The 23,094-nt window shown below is 47.1% G+C and overlaps 1 protein-coding gene across 2 annotated transcripts in view; it reads right to left on the bottom strand.

The window, feature by feature from the left end:
• Positions 1 to 23,094, bottom strand: part of LOC135912638 (uncharacterized) — a 76,608-nt gene that overhangs the window by 11,080 nt on the left and 42,434 nt on the right. For both annotated transcript variants that reach the window (XM_065445125.2, XM_065445127.1), the window contains exons 8-9: positions 22,599 to 22,716; positions 16,225 to 16,392 (exon numbers count right to left, since the gene is read on the bottom strand). In XM_065445125.2, the coding sequence (XP_065301197.1) occupies positions 16,225 to 16,392; positions 22,599 to 22,716 (286 nt within the window). The remainder of the gene's footprint in view (positions 1 to 16,224; positions 16,393 to 22,598; positions 22,717 to 23,094) is intronic.

Below are 23,094 nucleotides of genomic sequence, written 5' to 3'. Positions count from 1 at the left end.
TAATTCATGATTCGCTAATGTAAGAGCAAGAGCAGCTGCACTTCTACTAGGGCAAGTTAACTACCTCGATCGCTTCCTGTGTGACTAATGTTTGTCAAATCTACATCGGGCGTGGTGTGCCTGCATAGTTACGCTTTGTTTCTCAGCGCTTGAACGTTCATTGATGTGATTCTCTTGTGCGTTCAGCGCGGCTGCTTGTAATACGGACGTTCGCACTTCAGTTAAATGTTGTCGACCACTTTTGCGTCGCGTAGAAAAAAGGACTGGCTTAGCCACCTTTCGAAGGAACCGGCGCGGTATTGGTTCTCCCTGATGCGGTCGCGTGCTGCTGTTGCTGCTTGCCGGACGCCTTCAGCATTTTTTTCGGCTCGCTTTGTCTGTGCGTGTGCGCGCGCTCGGCTTGATTTGTGTGTGCGTGCGTGCGTGTGTGCGCTCAGCTCAGCTCGCTTTGTGTGTGCGTGCGTGCGCTCGGCTCGCTCGCTGTGTGTGTGTGTGTGTGTGTGTGTGTGTGTGTGTGTGTGTGTGTGTGCGTGTGCGTGCGCGCGCGCGTTCAGTACATGCCGGTTTGTATGGGCCGGCGTGTTTGCGCGTGTCTAGTGCGTACGTGTTTTGTGAGTGTGTTGTCTGTGGGTCGCTGTGTGTGCGTGCACGTGTTAGCGTGTCTGCCTCCATGCATGTATGTGTGCTTGTTTGTGTTCATCAATGTGCGCGTGCGCGCTTTTGTGTCTGCGCTTTGTTTGTGTGTGCGTGTGGGTGCGTTTTGTGTGCGTGCGTATGTATTGCATGAGGCCGGTAGAGTTTTACTCGCAATAAAACTCTTCCGATTTGGTGCAGCGAGTGTTCCCGCCTGAAAGCCGTGTTTGTTTTCAAGCCACCCTGGACAACTGCTGTATGAGGCGCCGTTTCTCAGGAGGACCAGTGGGAAGGCGCCAAGTATACGCTTCGTCCTTTTTCCTCCCATGCCCTGATCAATCGATATGCTTGTTTTTTATTGTGAAAGGAACGTTACATCCAGAGCATAAATAAATGATTAAGAAATCTGGTAGTGTGTTTCGCCATTACAATAATTCCGATCTTAAAGACGTGGATTTCCCATTAGCCCACATTTCCTTTGATGCAGACAACTGCTAGAATTGTTAGCGGCAGGTTATTCGAGACGTTCTACGTATATAGCAATTGTCTTCAGGAGCTTTAATGAATTTTGAAAATTTGAAGTGTTGTGCTTTAGAGGTATCATATACAAGCTTTAGGTCTCCGGGTAATTTGCATGCCCTTCGAGAGCTGTCGCCTATAGCCCTATTGAGATTCGTAACTACAGTTTGGAGCACTGGGGAAGCTGGAAGGCTTGTCCTGGCTCTCGAGAAAGTGTTTAAGCTGGAGGTGTAGGTTGAGGAGTTTGGGGTTGGTAACACAAGGAGTGACACAGGATAAAAAATTGTATGTGTGTCAAGCACAGGAAGCTGCTCATGTGGTAGAAGCATGTGCGTGTGTGTGTGTGCGCCCATGGGTGCGTGTGTGTGAATTCTCTCCTCAAATGGGAGTATGTGTGTAAGTCAGCTATTTCATTGCTGGTCTGTTTGCCAAGAATTGGCAAGAAAACACAATAATCAATTTAACTTGAAATAATAAACTTCAAAGCATACTGGCGACAGCAGCATACAAGCATGAAGCTGTGTGACAATCTTAATGCATGACTGCAACATCTGGAAGGAGGCTTGCTTCTTCTTCAGTAAGCAGCACAAAGTCCATATTCTTGGCTTTTCTCGTGCATACCAAAACGAGGCTCATTGCCAATGATCTTGTCTTTTGCTCTAATAGCATTTGTTTATCTTGTACTTAGAGCGTCGTTTCTCGCAGGTCATGCAGATGGTAGCAGCAATTTCACAATGTCCAGCCTTGGCGCCCCCCATCAAGAGCAAGCCACTTGTGTTCGCCTTCAGACAGATGGTTAATGTCTTCTTGAAAGCGGTTGAGAAGACAGCATTGTAAGTAGATATAGTTGTGTAGTGTAATATAATAAGTCAAGTTATAATTTAAAACTCAGGCTCCTTGGCCGCCTAAGCTTGATATGATGTGCAGTTGTCTGTGGTTGTAAATATTGCCGATGGTACAATGCATACTGCAGGTACGACTGCTGATCCAAAGTATACATTTGCATTTTCTTGATGGTCTTTCATAATGAGGATTTTCTTTGGGCAAGAATATTTACAGAATGCCGGGGCATTGTAGCATCATTTTCTTTATTGTGCATTCACTGCTAATTTCGTATGACCTTCCTGCTACCAATTTATTTGCAGGAAAGGAATATTTGTTTACTCTCTGCAATGAGCTTGTTATTTGCTCATTGCATTACACTCTTCTACCTTTAATTTATTCCCATATAATTATCAAAACGTTAAAATTTCAGCTGTTTTTATTTTGAATACAATATCAAAATCAAAATGCACCGGATTGCAATCTAGACTGCAAGAGATTTGAAGAAATTACAAGAAACCAGGACCTCTCGGGAGCGTTAAAGAAACGTTTCCGCAGGTAATGTGCCTAATTGTACTGAGCTAGCTGCTCACGAAAATTGCAAGCATATTTCATTTCACATAGTTTTGCAGGATATAGCAGGCCTATCATAGTCTCTGAGCACAACCTTACCTCATTTGCATGATGAAAATGTCTCATGCTTAATTTGGGACAAGTTTTGAAAAATGAATGTATCATAATTTTGAAACTACACAAAGTATTGGTTGAGGCTAGACAGTTTTCAAACAACTTGACCATGTTAAACTTAGCCATTACAGGACGGAAAAAAAACATGCACAGGAGCACTCATTCAATGAAATGTGATGCTTGTGGTTATTTTCCACATGCAAAATGTACTTTTAAGCGAGAGAGGGCAGGTAGCCAATTTACAACCATTGTGACTCATGCGGGTAGTAGCAACACAGGATGAGAAATGGTTGTGTCTCTGAGGTTCATTGAATATGTGAAAACTCATATACAGTACCCCCCCCCCCCCCTATGAGGGGTAACCGTGCAATATGTTTTGGGCAAGAAAGACGATTGTCCTAGGAGACAAGAAATTTCAGGCTCTAGTTGAGAGGCTACAGAACGAAGGACTATGTAAATAGTCACAGATTAACATAAACTGCATCGGAGTGGCATCACAGTTTAGAGCATGAAGTGGGAGCATGAGGAAGGATCATAAGTTTGAATAAGGGAATACTACTTGTCAGTGCATTGCCAAGCTAACCCATTGAAAGAAGGGGGCGTGCTCTAAGAAAAATAGTTGACAACACATGCTAAATTTTCGAGGAAAGTATGCCAAAATGCCCATTCTTACTAAATTAGTAAATAAGAAATACACGATAAATTTTAGGATGCAGAAAGTGTCTAATAAACTGCATTGGAGAGTTGGATATTGTTGGGCTGGATGCATGTATTGCAGGGCAAATGAAAATGCCAGTGGGGATTCCCTCATTTTCATTTTGTATGCACTCTCTGTAAAACAGTTCTCTTTGTCTCCTAGTGTAATAATGTTGTGTAAAAACAGTCATTTTTTAATGACTTGTGCATTTCACTCTTAATGTGCCATATCCCGTAAGCTTCTCACCTGCAGTACTTATAAAGTGTAATGCAGATGTATTGCAGATTTCATAATGTCAATTTTGTATTAAGGTCACATACACACTCTTGGACAAATGTCTGTTGTTGAGAAATGTCATTGTAGTCTTTAAACTTTATTCACTCTTATTTTCTATGGTGAAAAGGCTACTGTAAATTTATGTTTTTGCTGCTGTGTGTGCCTTGTGTTCACAATGATATAGTGGTTTAGCATTCACAGTAACATGCAATTCCTTAATTTGCAAAATAGAAACTTCTACCTTTCACTTGTCTTGCCCAGTTGCCTGACCAGTGCATTCTGCCCAGTCACATTAATTAAGTTTGTTACTTTGAGGAGCTTGTTGCTTTATAAAATTTTCCTCAAAGTACATGTGTAATTGCACGGACTGAATTCTCATGATTCTCTTCTTATTTTGCTAATGCAGGATGCAAGATTCCAGCAATGCCATGCGCTGCATTTATTGGTCAAGATGCTCAGAGAATGGAATCCCTGCACCTCGTGGTTAACCGTGAACATTTCTTTTTCTTTTGGAAAGCTAAAGGCCATTTGCTGCATCACTTGCATTTTTTGCAGCTCAGATGGGTACTATATTTTTCTAATTTTGAATCAATATTGGCTGTTCAGTATAAAAAATGACGTACAGCGTGAAGGACAAGGACTGGGAGAGACACACTCCACTGACTTTCAACAATATTTTATTGCGTTGCCACATCGTGTGTGTATAAACAGAGGGGTCATGCACAGAAAATGAAAGCCAGTCACAAGGGGTGTTCTAACAGCAAGTCATTGTGAAAAGAACATGGTCACATGAAAAAAAAAACATCACGATTTCTATCTGTTTAGATACAAAATTTCACTAGGGGTCAGCGTGATAGAGGGGGCACTAACGCACACTACCCAGTTTTCTGGTGAAATCAGCTTCAATAATTTACCGGATGAGCTGTGTCTTGCTAAAACTTCCGTATCTTAAAGAGGGGCATGCAGCCGCAGTCCCGGCAATGAATGCCCAAGTGGCCTTGAACAGTGTTATTGACGTTGTTATAGTGCTCTCTTAAACGATCATTTAGGCGCCTGCCTATCTGTCCAATATATTTACTGCCTCAAAATGGGAATTTGGGAAACCACATTCGTTGCACACATCGCAAAACGTTTTCTGTGCCCGGCAGAGCAACTCTGACGTGATTTAGGCGCGTTTACACACTTACAGAGCCTTGCCAGCTTTTCCGGGGCTGAGAAAAGGACTGTGATTTCTGCAGGTTCCCTAATCTTTTTTAGCCTATGGGAGACATCATGAACATACGGCAGCACTGCAAACCTGTGTCTTTCAACCGGCTGGTTCCTTGACCGAGCGCGCTCATCATGTTTTGTGCACTTCAGAAGCTGTTCCGCTATGGCAGAAATTAAGGCCAAAGGGTAGCCAACCCAAGAAAGGCAATCAGCCTGTGCAGCAACGCTATGTTGCATCTCGTGTGAGCAAGATTTATTGAGGCTGTTAAGGAGGCAAAGCTTTACAGTATCTCATTTGACTTTGTTGGACAGACAGGCAGGCGCCTAAGCAATCATTTAGGATAGCACGATAACAACGTCCATAACACTGTTCAAGGCCACTTCGGCATCCATTGCTGGGACTGCGGCTGCGTGCCCCTCTTTGAAGGTACGGAAGCTTTAGCGAGACACAGGTCATCCGGGAAACTATAGAAGCAGATTTCACTAGAAAACTGGTTAGTGTGTGCGTTAGTGACCCCTCTATTGTGCTGACCCCTAGTGAAGTCTTGTATCTCAACAGATAGAAATTCTAATGTTTATTTTTTTCAAAGGACGATGTTCTTAGTACAGTCACTTGCTGTTAGACACCCCTTGTGACTCATATTCTGCGCATGCCCGCTTTTGTACAAATACACATGATGTGGCAACGTAATCAAATATTGTTGGAAGTCAGCGCAGTCTGTCATCTCTCGCAGTTCTTGTCATTCAAGCTGTACGTAATTTTATCTCATTAATTGCAAACTATCCCAAGAAACTACCCTTGTTCAGTATAATTATGATGTTTGATACGACCATTTGCTGGCAAATGTTAACAGTGTGATATTTAACTTGAACTTTTGCATGACTGCCTATGCCTGCGTTCTTTTAGTAACCAGAGTATGGCTAATTTATTAAACCATATTTGCTAATTTGCATGCTCACATGCTATAGCATGCCTTAATCTTGAATTACTGCATCTAAGTGCAAATAATTTAGAAATTTACTATGTATTTTAAAACACTGTCCACATTTTGTGCTCAGCAAAATCGTTTAATCAACAGTGGTTTGTTTTTATCAGGCCTCCTACTGTACTTTGCACCCAGGCACTAGTAGATGTGGAATATGCACTCTTTTGATTTATAGTAAGAAAAGAACCTATTTTCAAACTACATATTGTATATGTACCAGTGCCTTAGAGTTACAAAACAAAAATTTATAGAAACTGGTATTGTAGTTAGAAAAACCGCTACACAGCACCTTTAGCCCAGAGAATTCTCGTTTCACAAAAGAGGACAAACTATGTAGGCACTATAAAATTGTACGTATTTTTTGTGCTCAAGTAATCTTGTTGGAAATAGAAAATTAGCAATAAGGCTCCTGGCATAAACCTCTCTTAAAGCATGTCTATGCTTGGAAAGTATTGTTTCAGTCTGAAAAATGTTGGCCAGTTATGCTTTACATCGACTTTCCAAACTTTTCATAATGCTTTGCAATTACATTAGTGTACAAAATAACAGGTGTCTTTCTTGTGCGTTTGCTCTGCATTTCAATTGCTTCCCTAATTCACCTTTGCAATATGCCTTTTTTTAAGGCATCAAAATTTTCGTTCACTGGAGCCTAATACTAAAAATTTATTCCTTTATGTGGCCCAAAACACTGCGAATCAACCCAGGCTCTTTCAGTGCCGCTATACATAGTTTCTTCTCTAATAACAGATTTGATCAATACATATATTTTAGGTACCTTTGTGGGGAATGTACATGTTCTTGTACTTACCGATGTGTTTGGTGATTGTGCATGTTTATATTTCATGTGATTTATGTATATGTTGTACTCTGTATTGCAGCATGCAATAAATATATTTGCGTTTTCTTGAAAATGCAGCATATATCTTACCAGTCTGTGTTGCATGTTATTTGGATATGGAAATCGTGATAACCTTGGTGTTGATATACATGCTCGAAAGTGTCAAGTTTGCTAGGTTGTATTTGTGCAGCGAAGACAGGTTTTCCAATATACACCATGAATTACTAATATGTAATGTGATCCACACGTATAGGTGTTGTGTGTGCCCATCGAAACTTCAAGGCCGGCTGTTCGACAGTGCGTTTGGTAGCCGAACTTGAACCTTCTGGCACACGCAATAGTTGCGCGTGGATCGCTGTACATAGTAGTAATTGAAGGCGTGTACTGCCGAATCTGCCTTCCATACACGCTAGAAATAAAAGGGTGTACACCCTTCCAACACCCACACAGATGGGTGTTAATTTGGACAAGCACCCTTACACCCTAAATTTATTTTGCTGGACACCCTTCCTTTAGGGTGCTATAGTGGCACCCTAACTGTAGGGTGTAGACAACAGCACCCTTAGGGTGTTCGTCTGGCGACAAACTGATTTACACCCTTAAGGGTGTTAAAATGTTTAGTGTGAGATAGCTTCTCGCAAAAGGGTGTTTTGTGGTGCGCTTTTTCTCGGGTCCCAGGGTTCGTCACAGTATGCTGAAATTCGTGGCAGCTACCGGAGAAGTCAGCTCTGGAATTAAGAGGCGCCTGATAGGGTCAAGCGTGACAATCTGGCTACGAGGACCCGCTCAACTCAGTGTGTTCTGGGAATCCGAAGTGCGTGTCTGAGTGTGTGAGCCCTCCTGCTCTAAGGGGCGTCGACTGCGCCCCAACGACTGTGGACAGCAGATTTCCCTCCCCTAGGGATCTAGGGAGGACAGAGGCTTTTTAAGCAGCACTTTGTCGGCTGCTAGCAGTGCGCTTCGTGCTTCGAGCTTTGTGCTCGAGTTCTGTGTGCTGTATGCATCGTCTTTTGGGCTCCATTTGGAAGTAATGCTAGACTGTTGAAATGTATCTCCTGTCGTAATGTAAATACTGTAAATAAATAATAAACTCCGAGTTCTCCATGAGAGCAAGGTCCTCCCTACGATCCGAAATCTAACAACAGGTACATACCAAGCATGTCTATGCAAATCGATTATATAAGCATGTCAAGCTTGATGCTTTACACGCTCTCCCCGTACAAGCAAGCAAAATACAATCAAGAAAATCAAACAAACAGCAACTTTGTAAATACAACTTATACAGGCTCATATCAGCCATGTCTCGTCACAGAATACGTTAGTCTGGTAGCATTATACACAGCTCGGTAAGCTCTAGAAATTTCAGGGCTGTCAGCTACGTTGCAGTTGAGGCGTCTAGTGTATTCCGTTCGCTCACTACTGGGGGAAAAAGAAAAAAGAATTGTTGTCATTACAAAGAAATCCCCAAGATTGAGAGGGTCTTTGTGATGGGTGATCCAGGAGTGCCTTATATTGATGAAGTCTTCGGAGTTAATCCTAAATTATTGTGCAGAACTAAGCATAGGAACATCGAGTGGTGTATCTGCGGTCGGCTAGATAGAGGGTAAAGCTCTGCGCGAAGTGCAAGTTCAGCCAGTGAATACGTGTGACTGTATTTGTTATAAATCACGCAGCTTTTTGCTGCTCCCTATTGAGTATGGCTAGGTTGGTAGCTGTATGGAGAAACCATGCAATATTACTATATATCGGACGTATAATATATCGGACGTATAAGCGAAACGTAAGTCCGTAGCTTTATTCCGCGAGGCGAGCTATTCAAGGCACGTTTAAGGAAAAAGAGCTTGTTCATGGCTTTTTTTGCTACATGATGAACGTGTGTTGTCCAGTTTAAGCTTAATGTGATAATACCCAGATATTGCTATTCAATAAGAGTTCGCAGTGCGGTGTTATAAGAACCATTTGTGAACTTGAGCGGATATTTTTCTTTGTAACGGACGTAGGAACTGTCTCTTCTTTGTCAACGATCATGTTTCAGTCATGACACAACTGAAAAACATCATTTAAGGCGCTGTTTTGTTTGTCTGGTCGGACCGGTGTTTTATAATGTCACCCATAGCGTGAGTGGAATAGAAGGAGCGTCGGAGAATAGACTGTACAACCCTCGCAATCGGCCAACGACTTTAGACTATACCATCTCCGGAATCGGCGCAAGAGCAAAGCTAGAATAAGGAAGCGGCGTATGGTCGGTGCCATGAAAGACGATGAAGTGCGTAGGCTGCACGCTCTTCTGGCCCACCGTTAAAGAGAAACGTCTCTTTGTAACACTCCATCTCCAACCTACGTTACATTTTTTCTGGTGAAGGTGCTGGGTACATGCTACCATTCTCAGATCGAACACCGTCTGCAAGCACAGCACGAAGTCGGGTCGAGCTGACTCCTGTGCACGTACGGACAAGCCGCCGACTTCAAGGACTGCTACCTGAGCAGGAGCTCAGGTGGCAGTCCTCAGAAGGATGAGTACGTTGGTTCCATCTTCTTCCTCGACCGCGCCGACCGAAGTCGTCCTCAACCACCCGCGAATCCTCACGTCATTCCATGGGGACACCTTCGGGGATGTAGAGGACTGGCTCGTTCACTTTGAGCGTGTCGCAGAATACAACGGCTGAACTCCAGAGCGCAAGCTACGCGATGCCTACTTTGCCCTCGAGGACTATTCGCGGACATAGTTTGAGAACCGTGAAGCGGCGCTATCGACATGGGACGAATTCCTACGGCAGCTAATCGGCACATACGCCAGCCTCGATCGCAAGGAACGAGCTAAATCTGCTATTCAGGCGCGAGTACAGCGGCCGAAAGAAAGCGTCGCAATGTTGGTTGAAGATATGTGCCGACTTTTCTGACGCGCGGATCTATCCATGCCGGAAGAAAAGAAGCTCAGGAACTTGATGCGCGGTGTCAAGCGAGAGTGATTCGGTGCCCTAATGTGCAACCCACCAAATAACCTTGCAAAGTTTCTCGCAGAAGCCATATGAATGGAAAAGGCACTGCAGCAGCGAACACGGCAGTACAACCGCAACGTGTCGACCCTATCGCGTGACCCTCTCGCTATGCCCTTGGACAATATCGACGCCTTGCGGGAGCTCGTTAGGCTTGTTTTTCGAGAAGAACTCCAAAAGCTTCAGGTGGCTCCAGCATCGGTACAGCGATTCGCTCTGGCTGAGGCCGTCCGGGAGGAAATCAGGCAGGCAGTCCAAGTCCCAGAGTGAAGCGAGACACCCCAGCACTGTGGTACGGCAGCCACAACCTCGCCACTCGTATGCGGCAGCAGCGCGAAGTTCGTTGTTCCCGACTTTTCGCGATGTGGGCGTCGTCCCGGACGTTCGTGGTGTGCGCGCCGTTGAACAAGCAACTAGCGACTTCAGGCCCCGCCGCACGCCATTCATGGCTGAAACACGACCACCCCGCAAGAGCGAAGTGTGGCGCACCGCAGACCGGACACCCTTGTGTGGTAAGCCGATCACGTCTACAGATGTGGTAAGCATTGCGGTAAGCCGATCACGTCTACAGGGCGTGTCCTTACCGCCAAGCTGGGCTCCGTGGATTTTCACTGGATGCGCCGTGCCCGCGCAATGGTGAACGTCCCATGGAGATTGAAGCAGACCTCGCGGACGCCAAGACCTCGTTTGCCCCACGATTCCCTGAACCCCGGTCACCGTCACCCGCCCGAAACAGGTCTTCCAGCCCCCTCTTCATGCTGAGAGCAACGAGGCGTCGCTCACCCAGCCCTACCTTTCGGGAAAGCTGAGTCCAGCGACCTGCGGAGGTGAGGTCGCTGACGTTGCGAACGCTGAAGATCCTCCACTACGACGACCGCAATATGACGTAATTGAGACGCAGAAAAAGCAGTGCGATTCCGTGTCAGTATCCTGCCACATACCATTTACTATAGATGACCACGAAGTCACGGTGTTAATCAACACGGGTGCGGGCACGTCTGTTGAGCCAGAATCTCGCGCGTACACTGAATAAAGTTTCGGCGCAATGGACCGGAACTCAGATTCGTACTCCAGGAGGGCATCTCATAACTCCAATGGGCTGGTGAACGGTGCGAGTCAATATTCGGGGCTTCACGTACATCGGCGACTTCGTCATTCTTCCTGAATGTTCAAAGGACCTTCTACTCGGCATGGATTTCCTTCAGGCGAACGGTGCCATCATCGACCTGCAAAAGTCCAGATTGAGCTTCGCTATTACGCAAGCCATTAACAGTAATGACGACGACCATGACATCGCGCTTCGCGTAGCTGACGATCATGTTATGTTGCCACCCAAGAGCAGCGTGCTTACCCTCGTCCGATGCGACATGGAGGACGACGCCGAAGGAATTGCTGAGGCGAACATACCCCTGCTTCTTGAGCGCCACATTTGTATAGCCAGAGGGCTTTTTCAGGAGCGAAACAGATGTTCAGTCGTTTCGCTAACAAACTTTAGCAACGAATATCGGCATGTACCGCGAGGAACGACAATCGCATTCCTTCGCAAAATCACTGATGCAACTGACATTGCCACATTTGAAACCGCATCGTCTCAGCAATCTGGGTTACCCAGCCTAAAAGAACGGATTCACGTTAACGCCGCTCTGCCAGACCACCAGAAAGATCGTCTACTGAGCCTCGTGAATGAATTTGCGGACTGTTTTTCAACGTCATCCAAAGTGCGGCGCATGTCAATCACAAAGCACCGCATCATTACAGACGAGTCCGCACGTCCTGTCCGTCAGCATCCCTACAGAGTGTCTCCAGTGGAAAGGGAACTGATCAAGCATCAGGGGAAAGAGATGCTCCAAGACGAGGTGATGCAGCCGTCCACCAGCCCGTGGGCCTCCCCTGTAGTGTTAGTGAGAAAGAAAGACAACAAACTACGCATCTGTGTAGATTACAGAAAGTTGAACCGTGTCACCAAGCGCGATGTTTATCCATTGCCACGCATCGACGACGCACTGGATCATCTACAACATGCCAAGTTTTTTTCTTTGTTGGATTTTAATCGGGGAATTGGCAAATCGAAGTTGATGAACCGGATCGTGAAAAAACAGCGTTTGTGACACCTGACGGGCTTTATGAGTTCAAAGAGTTCTCCTCTTCGGTCTCTGTTCCGCACCTGCCACTTTTCAGCGGATGATGGATACCGTGCTTGCTGAACTCATATGGCAAACCTGCCTCGTACACTTGGACGACATCGTCGTGTTCTCGAGCACGTTTGACGAACATCTCACACGACTCGAGAGTGTCCTCGCTGCGATCCATACTGCCGGCCTCCCAATCAAGCCTGAAAATTGTTACTTTGGGTTCCAAGAGCTCAAGTTTCTTGGCCATGTCATTGGTCCTCAAGGCGTCCGACCAGACCCCCAGGAGTTAGCTGCCATCTCCGAGTTTCCATCACCCACAGACAAGAAGGCTGTCCAACGCTTCCTTGGTTTGTGCGCATATTGTAGGCGCTTCTTCGAGGGATTCTCTAGAATTGCTTAGCCTCTCACACGGCTTACACGCGACGATGTACATTTCATTTGGCGCACGAGCAGCAGCAGCCGTTCAATGAATTGCGCAAGCTTTTGCAAGAGGCCCCAATACTTGCTCATTTCGACGAAGACGCTGACACTGAAATTCATACCGACGCCAGCAATTCTGGTGTCGGCGCAGTTCTTATGCAGTGGCAAGCTTGTGCGGAACGCACCATTGCTTATGCAAGCCGCAGTGTCACCAAGGCTGAGAAAAACTACTCAACCACTGAAAGAGAAAGCTTAGCGTTTGTGTGGGCAATTAGTAAATTCCGACCCTACTTGTACGGTAGACTCTTTAAGGCACTCAGTGAGCACCACGCGCTGTGCTGGCTTGCCAACCTCAGAGATCCTTCAGGCAGACTAGCACGTTAGAGCCTGCTCCTACAAGAGTACGACATTACAGTTGTCTACCGATCTGGAAGGAAGCACAGTGACGCTGACTGTCACGCGCAACACTCCCTACGACGTCATCGGCCATGACTTGCCATTCGTCGGCGTTATCGACGCCATAAAAATGGCTGAGCACCAGCGCGCTGACCCTGAGCTGCTGCCGCTGATCGAGCACTTTCAAGGAGTTGAAGGTGTTTTAGCCCGCTCGCTCATGCGCGCCTTATCATCATACTACTTGCACAACAACGTCCTTTACAGGAAAAACTGCGGAAGCGGTCCCAATACGTACCTCCTTGTCGTGCCGTCGGCGCTGCGCCAAGCTATTTTGCAAGCGTGTCATCATGAGCCACGCGCGGGACACCTGAGATTCGCTAAGACATTAGCAAGGATACGACAGATGTATTACTGTCCCCTGTTTTATTCTTCTGTACAATGGTACGTGAAGACCTGCCGTGACTGACAGCGCCGCAAGAAACCACCAGTCAAACCGACCGGCTTTCTCCATCCTGTAGACCCTCCTCAAGCACCTTTCCAACAAATATGAATGGTTCTACTTGGGCCACTCCCACTGGCCTCTTCACGCAACTTAACCCGGTACGCCGAAACCGAAGATATCCCTCAAGCAAACTCGAATCAAGTGGCCAAGTTTGTACGCCACATCGTCCTACGACATGGTGTACCATCTTTTGTCATCACCGACAGCGGTGCAGCATTTACAGTGGAACTTATGCAGGACGTTCTCCAGCTGACGCATTACTCTCACCGCAAGAGCACTGCGTATCACCCTCAAACCAATGGATTAACTGAACGCCTGAACAGAACGCTGGCTGATATGTCAACGTAGACAACAAGACGTTGGGCGAGATTTTACCATATGTGATTTTTGCGTATAACACTGCTATGCAGGAGACTACACAGTTTACGCCGTTCGAACTTGTATAAGGGCGCCACGTCACGTCAACACTTGACGCAATGATACCTGTGGCTCATAATAGCCCGACCAGCGAACACGCGGAAGTGTTTGTACAAAGAGCCGAAGAGGCACGCCAGCTTGCTCGGCATCGTATCCGAAGCCATCAGCACACCGACACCCTTCGATACAACCAGGGTACTCGCGACGTCCATTTCAATACCGGCGCCTGCGTGTGGGTCTGGACGCCAGTCCGTCACCGTGGACACTCGGAAAAGTTGATCCGCCGGTATTTTGGTCCCTACAAGGTTACGCGCCGCCTCAGTGACGTGACACACGAAGGCGTCCTCTGCTGTTCCGACCCGGTTCGCTCCGTCGTGGTGCTCACGCTGAAGTTGTTGATGTAGTGCGCATGAAACCATAATATGCGCGTACGTGATCGCCGAGATGCACCTCAGGAGCTCTATATCTTATGACACTGAAAGAACTTTGTGATGCGACCAAGACGGACGCTTTCTGCATGGGGGGGGGGGGAAGCAATTGACACAAAGATGTGGGGCTCCCGCACCGCTGAACGGCGCGCGCAAAGGTCGGCGCCATGAAAGACGATGAAGTGCGTTGGCTGCACGCTCTTCTTCTGGCCCGCCATCAAAGAGAAAGGTGTCTTTTCTAACACTCCGTCTCCAACCTACGTTTCAATATTGTTACCCAAATTCGGTTCTCTTTCTGTTGACTTTCTTCTGCCTTCGGCAGGCTTCTTATTTCCCACACACTGCGTAATTGGAACCAAAAGGCGTGGAGCACAAAATGTCGCTAAAGCGAACGTCTCAAACACAGATGCCAGTCTTCAGCAAGGCCCTTCTTTATGTTGGTCACACTGACTTCCCGAATAGATGTTCTCATGTGCACCCGACATCCCTTTGGTGAATTCATACCGACGCTTCTGTAGAGAAATGGACAGCAGCCAGATAAGTTCATGGCAGCGTGTTCTAGTATTTCCCCTCGGTGTTTCTGAGGAGTTACCATTGACCAGTTCGCAAAAAGTTGGCAACTTATTGACCAACCGACAGCGGCTGTGGTAGTACCCGCGACCCCATAGAGGTCACACAGAACTGCGTGAGCCAACAGTTGCGCATACTTTAAGTAGATTCACAATAAACATCACCTCTTGTTTATATAGGTTACTGAACTCGCGGCGAGCCCGAGACCCTTGAGCACCTTCTCTGTGCTTGCGCAGCGCTGGCACAGGAATGCTCAAGGATCATCACTGTCTACAACAAGGAGCGCCTGCTGCAAACTCCCAGTTCGCGTCGCCTCTCCACCTCAGCGTTCTCCACAGCCTCTTGGAGTTTGTGGGGGAGAACGGGATGACCGCCTACCGATAGGCGCCCTCACCCTGCCGGCCACAGCCTCCTTCATCATCGGCCTCCTCCATGAACGGACGAGACTCCTGATGCTTCCCGTTCTCTACCTTTTCTCTCATCTTTATTTCCTACTTCCCTTGATGCCTCGCCGTGCTCCCTATTGGGCGGCATAAGTAAGCGTTATTTCCCACAGTAAACCGCTACTACCACTATTCAACTAGAATTTACCGTGAAGAGTCTGCTGAGTAGCCTAAGTTCAATTACAGAGATAGAACGGGCTTAGGCGAAAGTAAAAAAAAATACAGTGGGAGGGGTATCATAGTAAATCTTCATTGAAAAAGTTCTGTATATTGCTCTTCGCAGCCTACCATGACTGTCGTCACGCTAAACAGCGTTCGCTTTTATGTGTATGTGTGCATGTGTACGAGAGCTGCCCATGTAACGACCGGAGGGATAGCCCCGCCGCAGCTGAAATGGTAGAGAATAAAGTGGGGCCGCTGGATATGTGCTGCCTTGCCAGAAACATTGGGCGGCTTTTTGTGTGCCGGAATGGACACCTTGGGGCTGGATTTGACCGAATAACCAGCATGGGTCAATGAGTACGTGCCATTGGGTGGGTGCCCGAGACCAACAACTTTGGCACTGGCATGCAGCACCGAATGTGTGCCCGTTCTTGGTCAATCCACAAGAAAGATGTGCGACTAGGGAGGCAAGAGGTATGAAGCCCTAATTGTATTTAGGTGTACGTTGTACTGCTCTGAGCCCCCGTAAACCTCTCATCAAGGTTCTTCCCACGACAAGTGTCATACATATCTCTCAGTCTCGTGATGCAGACAGCTGAGATCTTCACGTGCAAAGGCTGTGTTCGCAGATGGAGAATTGTTGCGATCGCAACAGCTCTTCCGAGAGGACAACAAAGTAACGGCAAGACTTGTCACTCTCTGAGCAGTTCGACACTAGTGCCGCCAAGGCACACTGGCACTGAAGGCGATTATTAATGAGAAGGCTCACATTAGTGACGCTGTAAACTAGTTTCAAGGCACAGGCAAAACATCACTGCCTGCTATGCAGAGGATTTGTCGCTGCAACAAATGGATTCTTAGCGCACTTTGTTTTACTACTTCAGATGACAGACGCCAATATAAAGAAACTGCCACAAAGGTTCGTTTAGGTTATGGGCGTGCTATTGGTGCATAAACCTGTTCGTCATAGCCACTTTCAACTGCATTTGAAGTTGTAACCATGTATCCGTATGGATTCAGACACCGTATATTGCTATAGGAACAGGAAGAAAAAAGAGTAAATACACAGATTCTGGAAAACTGGAACTTGCCTGAGAGTAGTCCGTGATACCGAAGCCAGTACATGGTGTGTACAGCGCACTGCTGGCGCTTTTGGGTCGTTTCTCGAAGCTGTAAACGGCGACGCCCATCTGCAGTGCGAAGGCCACGACGAGCTCCGGCTTCGAGAATACTGACGTCGCCATGCGGTAGGCCTTGTCCTGTTGATTTCACAGCGCAAGTTCACCGACATGCCCTCTCTACGCAACGGGAAAGCTTCCTTATAATTACTATCACTACTCGTATCTTCCGTATCTTATAATCTCATTCACAGGGTATTTCACGTGCCTTGAACCAAGGATATTAAAAAAAGGGGTGAACTTCAGCTGAATGAAACCAATGACCTATGGTTTGTCGACACATGGCAGTCCTTAGAGTATCTTTTAAATATTCCACTTAATTAGTGAATTAAATAGGATAAATTAAGCAAAATTTTCAATATTAATTTGAAGGCCAAGTTGGTTGAGTTACGCTTATAAAGTTTCCATATTTTTTATGGTGACGAACACGCTGTGTGGTCATTTATCTCGGCGTTTAAAGAAATCCAGGAAAATTAATGAAACCACGTGGCTGCGCTAATGCGTTGTCGTATTGCAGCGCTCCCAATCGTGCTTGGAGCGAAAGGAGCCTGCGCGCGGACCATGGCGAAGTGAGGGGCCGCAACAGTAGGCATCGACTTCACGTTGCGTCAGCATCTTTGACGGTGGCACCTGGAAAGGAGGCGCCGTCGTCCCTGTTAGGCGATAGGCTGACCGTGCGCAGGTTTCTTCTGCTTGAAGCATGGTACATTCTCCTCTCCGAAGAATTGGTATTGTGGCTGCAGTGTGGATCATTCTTCCTAACTACAATCGCCCCCACAGTAAAAGGGGCCATCCTGGCGACTCCTGGTAAAAATTGTATGAGTGGGTCGTAATACGGCTTCAGCCACTGTACGTGGATGGTTTCACGACCACGACAGCGCTTGCCGGTAGGTGGCGTGACAGGCTTGACGACATTAGTGTCCCTGTATAAGCTTCTGCAGGGAGCAGAGTTGCGTGTAACTTTTTCGGCGCCGCTAGCACCGCTATTCGCCGAGCTCGATCACGTGGTGCAAAATGACGTCCAATGATCAAGTGCGCGCCCCGAAGCCAACTTTACGGAAACGGCGCCAAACCGTTTCTCTCAGTACCATGGAAATTGTAATCAGCGGACCGTCGAGCCTGCGTAGCAACGATCGACTCCGGGTTGCAGGTACGCTATTCGAAGATATTAAGTTAATGACCTTGGAGAAGAGCTATGAAGGAGGTAATTTTGACACTTGTATTCCAGTATGACGGGTTGCAGCGTACCAAACTACGCAAATTGCATGGAAGTTGGCTAAGCTTTTTACGCGGTGCCGTGTGGATAGACCAGACCGGCCGGCTCCAAAAGGGACCAGGATATGCGAGGTCCGTTCGACTTGTTTACAGAGTTGAGCTCGGCTTGTTTACACTAAAGCGGCATTTATCTGGAGTAACACTGCTGAACACGCTGAAATGCGTACGCCTGGCATGAGAGGTTGTTCCCTTGTGCAATGTTTGGTGTATATGTGCAGTGCGACTCCGACGCGGAACAAAGAAAGGACGACACGTCTGTGTCGCGCTGCACATATACGCCAAGAATGTTAACTTACCAACTCGCTCAATTCGCTTTGTTGCTTGTACGATTGTTCTGACTATGCGGCAGCAGAAAAGTGTGTTCAGAACAGAGTAAATACTAGTTGGTACAATTTGCACGCTGCACCCTGGCTTTCCTCTGCTCCATTTCTTCTTTAAAATTATTTGTCGGCGATGTGATTTTTCATGTAAAGTCGATTGATGTGCTGGTGGTCACCGTATTATAGTAAGCGAAAACACCGTGCGCTCCCGCCTATATCAGACAGCTGCGATAGCTTCAGCATTTACCGCCCACAATATGTTGCTTGTTCGATCAGCCTTAGTCGACGTGAGGAGTGTGAAATTATTTTGTGCGTTTAATAAGCGTTGTGGTATAGTAAATTAAGCTGAGTAGTATGAAGAGATAAAGAAAAACGTGCTGGCAAATTACAGTCTGCAATGTGTGAAGAATTACTCTGCCATTTTGTCATCCTATGTGATTAGTCCAACAAAAATAACCTGTTGTTACTCTCAATAACTTGTTGGATTTCCAGTGGCTTTGAATTCTGCCCGCCAAGGCTCCAAGAACCAGCACTCATCCACGGCTAGCTACCACCATCCATTGCTCATCCACTCCGCTCTACGAAATAAATTTGATCTAGGAGCTCGTGCGTCTTGAATCTTTTTCCACTTGCAGACTTTCTGCTATGAAGCAGCTGTTTAGTTTGCGGTGTGAATCGTAAAAATAAGCTTTGCATCAGATGTGCGCATGCGAAGATTTGAAATGCGTTTAAATTTAGGTGTCGGCGCCGAATATAACGAAAACGCGCAGGCACGAAACTAAATTGCAGGCACGACAGTTCTGTCGGCGACATTCATTATTCATCTCGTTTCGGCAGCCAAAATATCCTCACATAATTGTCTACCCCTCGTGTGGGAAGCTTTATTTAAACACCCTTTAAAGCATTTCTTGCCTTCCGCCTCCGCGAGAAAACTTCATACGCATGCTGAAAAAACATTGCAACGCTTTTTGTTGCAAAGTAAAGCGCGTTTGCACGCGAACTTTTCTATTTATTTATTTACTTAAAATACCTGACGGGCCCATTTGAGGGCATTGGATAAGGGGGGACACAAAGTAAGTGTTTCAACAGGAGCCAACAATATGAATATCAATACAGGAAGTCATAAGATAAGTAAAGCAAAGTTAAAAAGAATGTTTGTCTTGGCTAAGTTTTAGACAGCGTAAACACAGTAATATACTCATACACACAAAAAATACAAGAATACAAGTGTGAAAAACAGGGAAGGAAAGCAGGTCAATAACATCCTTACACAGTGTTTCTACAGGAAGCTTTGCAATTCTTCGCGAAAGGCGTCACGATTTGTTAAGCACGCAGTGTTATCGGGAACACTGTTCCATACTGGTTTTCGCACGTGGCAGGGCTGATGCGTTAAATGACAGTGTATTACCGAATATGCGCTTGAAACTATGGCTATTGTTAAGGCGACGTGACGAGCGCGCTGGTACTTAACACATGAGGTCGATTACCATGAACGTATCTATGGAAAAGGCAAAGAAGACTTATCGTGCGGCGAGTTTCAAGTGGCTGGAGCGAAATATCTGCTTTAATCTTAGTTACGCTGCAAGTTCTGTCGTAGTTGCTCGTGATGAAGCGTGATGCTCTGTTTTGAATTGATTCTAGCGTATCAACTAAATAATTTTGATGTGGTGACCATACTGATGACGCAAATTCTAACTGTGGGCGAACAAAAGTCTGATATGCTAATTTATGAACTGTAGTAGATGATTTACGCAAGTTCCGTCTAAGATAACCCAGAGTTCTTGAAGCTCTTGTGCAGATAGCTGTTATGTGTGTACTCCAGGAAAGCGACCAGATGTTCGAGCCACAGGCATAGTCAGGATATTATTTCGAGGGATCGAAGGGGGTCCTCTTCCTTATATGTACATTCGTGCGTGTGTTTCTATATGTGCGTGTATATATGTACACACAAACTAAAAATTTCGGCCGGTTCGCACCTCTCCGGCTACGCCAATCGTTCGAACTTAGCCTGCATTATAAAGTATCATCTTGATCAGCACTTGCGTACAGTTGCCGCATGTAGCTCGCGACCAGCAGACAAAAAAGCAAATGGAACTCGGCGCAGCATTTGCCTCCTGCGCGCGCGAGGAGTGGCTCCACTGCAGAGCTGGATCGTAAACAGGATCTATGCGAAACTCTGCTCCCTGCCGGAGCATATAGAGGAACACTAGACGATATAATTCACAGGCGATGTCGATGCTACAACACGGTAGGGTCTGTGATATTTGGAGACAAGCTTGGGTGAGAGGCCAGCAGTAGCAGCTGGGGCCCAAATCCATACAAGGGATCAGGAAGTAAGTGAAAATGCGGGTGGCCATAGTAACGTCGAAATTGTTGTCATTGGTCGACGGCATATTATAAGAACGGGCGAGCTGACGGAATTTCTTGGCACGGCGGACAGCTTCACTGATGGGCGTCCACTCGCATGATTCGTGTAGGTACGGGAGAATGGTGGCGAGCGTTGTCGAAGGCTCGCGGCCATACCAGAGGAAGAATGGTGAAAAGCTGTGGTCGTCCGTGGTGCAATGGTGTAGGCGTACGTCATGAACGGCAAAATAAGGTCCCAATCAGTGTTATCGGGGGCGAGGTATTTGAGAGTATGGCATTGAAAGCACTAGTTTGAGGGTGGTAGGCGTTGGTGGTTCAACAAACGGTGCGACATTGAGCAAGGAGCGTGTTTACGACATTGGAGAGGAAGACACGTTCTCTATCCCTCAGGAGTTGGCGAGATGCGCCGTGACAGAGGAGGAGGACGAGGTCAATAACTTTGTTGAGTCCTGAGAAACCTCTCCCTACCCACCCGTGACAGAGAAAAATGTTTCTCATGATGAAGGATGCTATGTCACGAGCTGTCGCTGCAGGCAGAGCGGCTGTTTGCGCGTTTCGTGCGAATGGCGAAGGCTATCAATAGTCAATGGTCGATGACGACAACTACCTAGCGGTTTCCGGAAGCCGTGTGCGGAAGGGTTCCATGCAGGTCAATGCCAATGTGATCGAAGGGCCTCGCAGGGCACGGGATTGACAAAACTGGACCACAGACATGCTGAGCAGGAAGCTTGAGGCGTTGTCAATGAGGGCACGATTGAAAGTACTTGCACACAAAGGTGCACATGCCTCGTGAATAAAACCTGGGACGATGCCGGGTGTACGTTTTGAAGACACCCGCATGTGCAGACTGTGCATATTGCAACACGAAGATGTCGAGGCATAACCAGCAACCATTTGCGGCCGTCAGAGAGGTAGTTCCGGTGATAGTGAAGGTCATCCCGCATATCGAAGTGAGAAGCTTGACTGTGCAAAGTTCGAGAAGGTGGAGGAATAGTCGATGAGTTTGAAATAAAGCGGATAAGAGTGCTAATCCAGGCATTCTTGCGTTGCTCCCAAGCCATGTGGCAGCTTGCTGCGAACGAAAGTACTTTATGAACGGCAGACAAGTAGACAGCGCTTCGATTGACACGGGCAAATGGGAAAGCGCGTCGCCATAGATTTGGCGCGGCGGCCAGACTTGTAGACAACGCGCACGTCCAAACGTTGCAACCGCTAAGCTCAGGGGGCTAACGGGCCTGAGGGATCTTTCAACGTGGATGGTCAACAAAGCGCACGGCGGTCTGTAATTGCGTCGAAGGGACGGCCATAGAGGTGGCGTCTAAATTTACCAAGTGCCCCGATTATTGCGAAACGTCTTTTTCGTAACTGAATAACTGGTCTGCTTTGGTGAGTCTACGGCTTGCTCATGCAATGACGTACTCGTTGAAACCAGATTTGCGCTGCGCGATCACAGTGCCGAGCCCAGCACCGCTGGCGTCGATGTGCACTTCAGTCGGAGCTGTAGGGTCGAAGTGACGCAGTATCGGCGGCGAGGTTAGCAGGCGACCCAACTCTTTGGAGGGATCGTTGAAGGTCGTGGTGCCTCGGCGTCCTTCAGTGTACCACGTCCTCCCTCGGCGTAACCGAGCGAACGAGCGCGGCGAAGGATGAAAGAGCGAGGAGCGCAGCGGGTAATGGAAGACGGTGATGGCGAAGAGAGTGAGAGGAGGAAAGCGGAAGTGGAGAGAATGGCGAAATGGCGAGGAGAAAAGCAGGGTGCCGCGGGAGACTACGAGATGGCGTCAGAGTATTCGTAATCTGATTGTACGGGCGCCGCGAATAGTGTGGTAATTTCTTGAAGCCACGCGCGCACCACCGATTACGCTGGAACCTTCGACGATTGATGTATAAAAGCCAACGCGCTTGACCCCTAAATAATAATTTCGACGATCGCCGACTGTGATCGCGGCTATCGTTGTGCTTGAGTGTGTCTTGTTTTGTAACGGTTTCGGTCCGTCTTCAAAGGGCCGCACGAGAGAGATTCTCCACGACAGCGAATATACCAGGAAATTGAAACATATGCAGAGCTGGGCTCAGATTTCGCATTAGGGGGTATTATCTTCGTCAACGTCATCGGTAAATTTTCGTTGTGTCTTTTTTTTTCCTATCTACACTCTAGGCGTATACAAGCCTTTCATAACTACTTAGCAGAAAGAGCAAATTTTGTTATTTACAAGTTTTATTTCTGGCTGATCTCTTCAAAGCGCTAGTACCTTGAAAATTAAAAAGTACACCTTTTTGCTCACGCTTTTTTAATGCACCCTGTAAACATGGAGATGCACTTGCCAGAGTGGGTGGATACAATTTTTGGCTCTTGAAAGCGTTGATGGGCAGCGTGAGGCATCGTTCGGGGCTCGGCATCGTCAGAGTGGTGCTCAGTATCACCAGGATGTCCAGCTCAGGCCTGCGGGCAACAAAATTTGTTCAAGTGACATGAGGTACAGCGAGCGAGTAGAAAAATATCTCACCGAAACGAAACAATAGAAGATCTGCGCAGCATTGTAATCGCACACTTTAAAACGTTGTTTTCGCTCACCCTTGTTGGAGTTACCCTCGTATTCTAGAATGTTCCTCGACACAACTCCACCTCGAATGGAGAAAGCGAATGCCAGTGCCACCGATCTACAAAAGGGGGTCCCTGCTCTCCATTGCTGCCGTTGTACGGCAACACTTGAGAAGAGTAGCATCTTTTTCAGCCGAAGAGTGGCGCTGTGGTGAAGTTTGTGGCAACATCCTCCAGAATCTAGGCATCAACTTCGAGTCGACGCAAAGCACTAAAGTA

The sequence above is a fragment of the Dermacentor albipictus genome, chromosome 7 (genome assembly GCF_038994185.2).
Source record: "Dermacentor albipictus isolate Rhodes 1998 colony chromosome 7, USDA_Dalb.pri_finalv2, whole genome shotgun sequence".
Classification (NCBI taxonomy): Eukaryota; Metazoa; Arthropoda; class Arachnida; order Ixodida; family Ixodidae; genus Dermacentor; species Dermacentor albipictus.
This window is presented reverse-complemented; position numbering and strand designations above follow the sequence as displayed.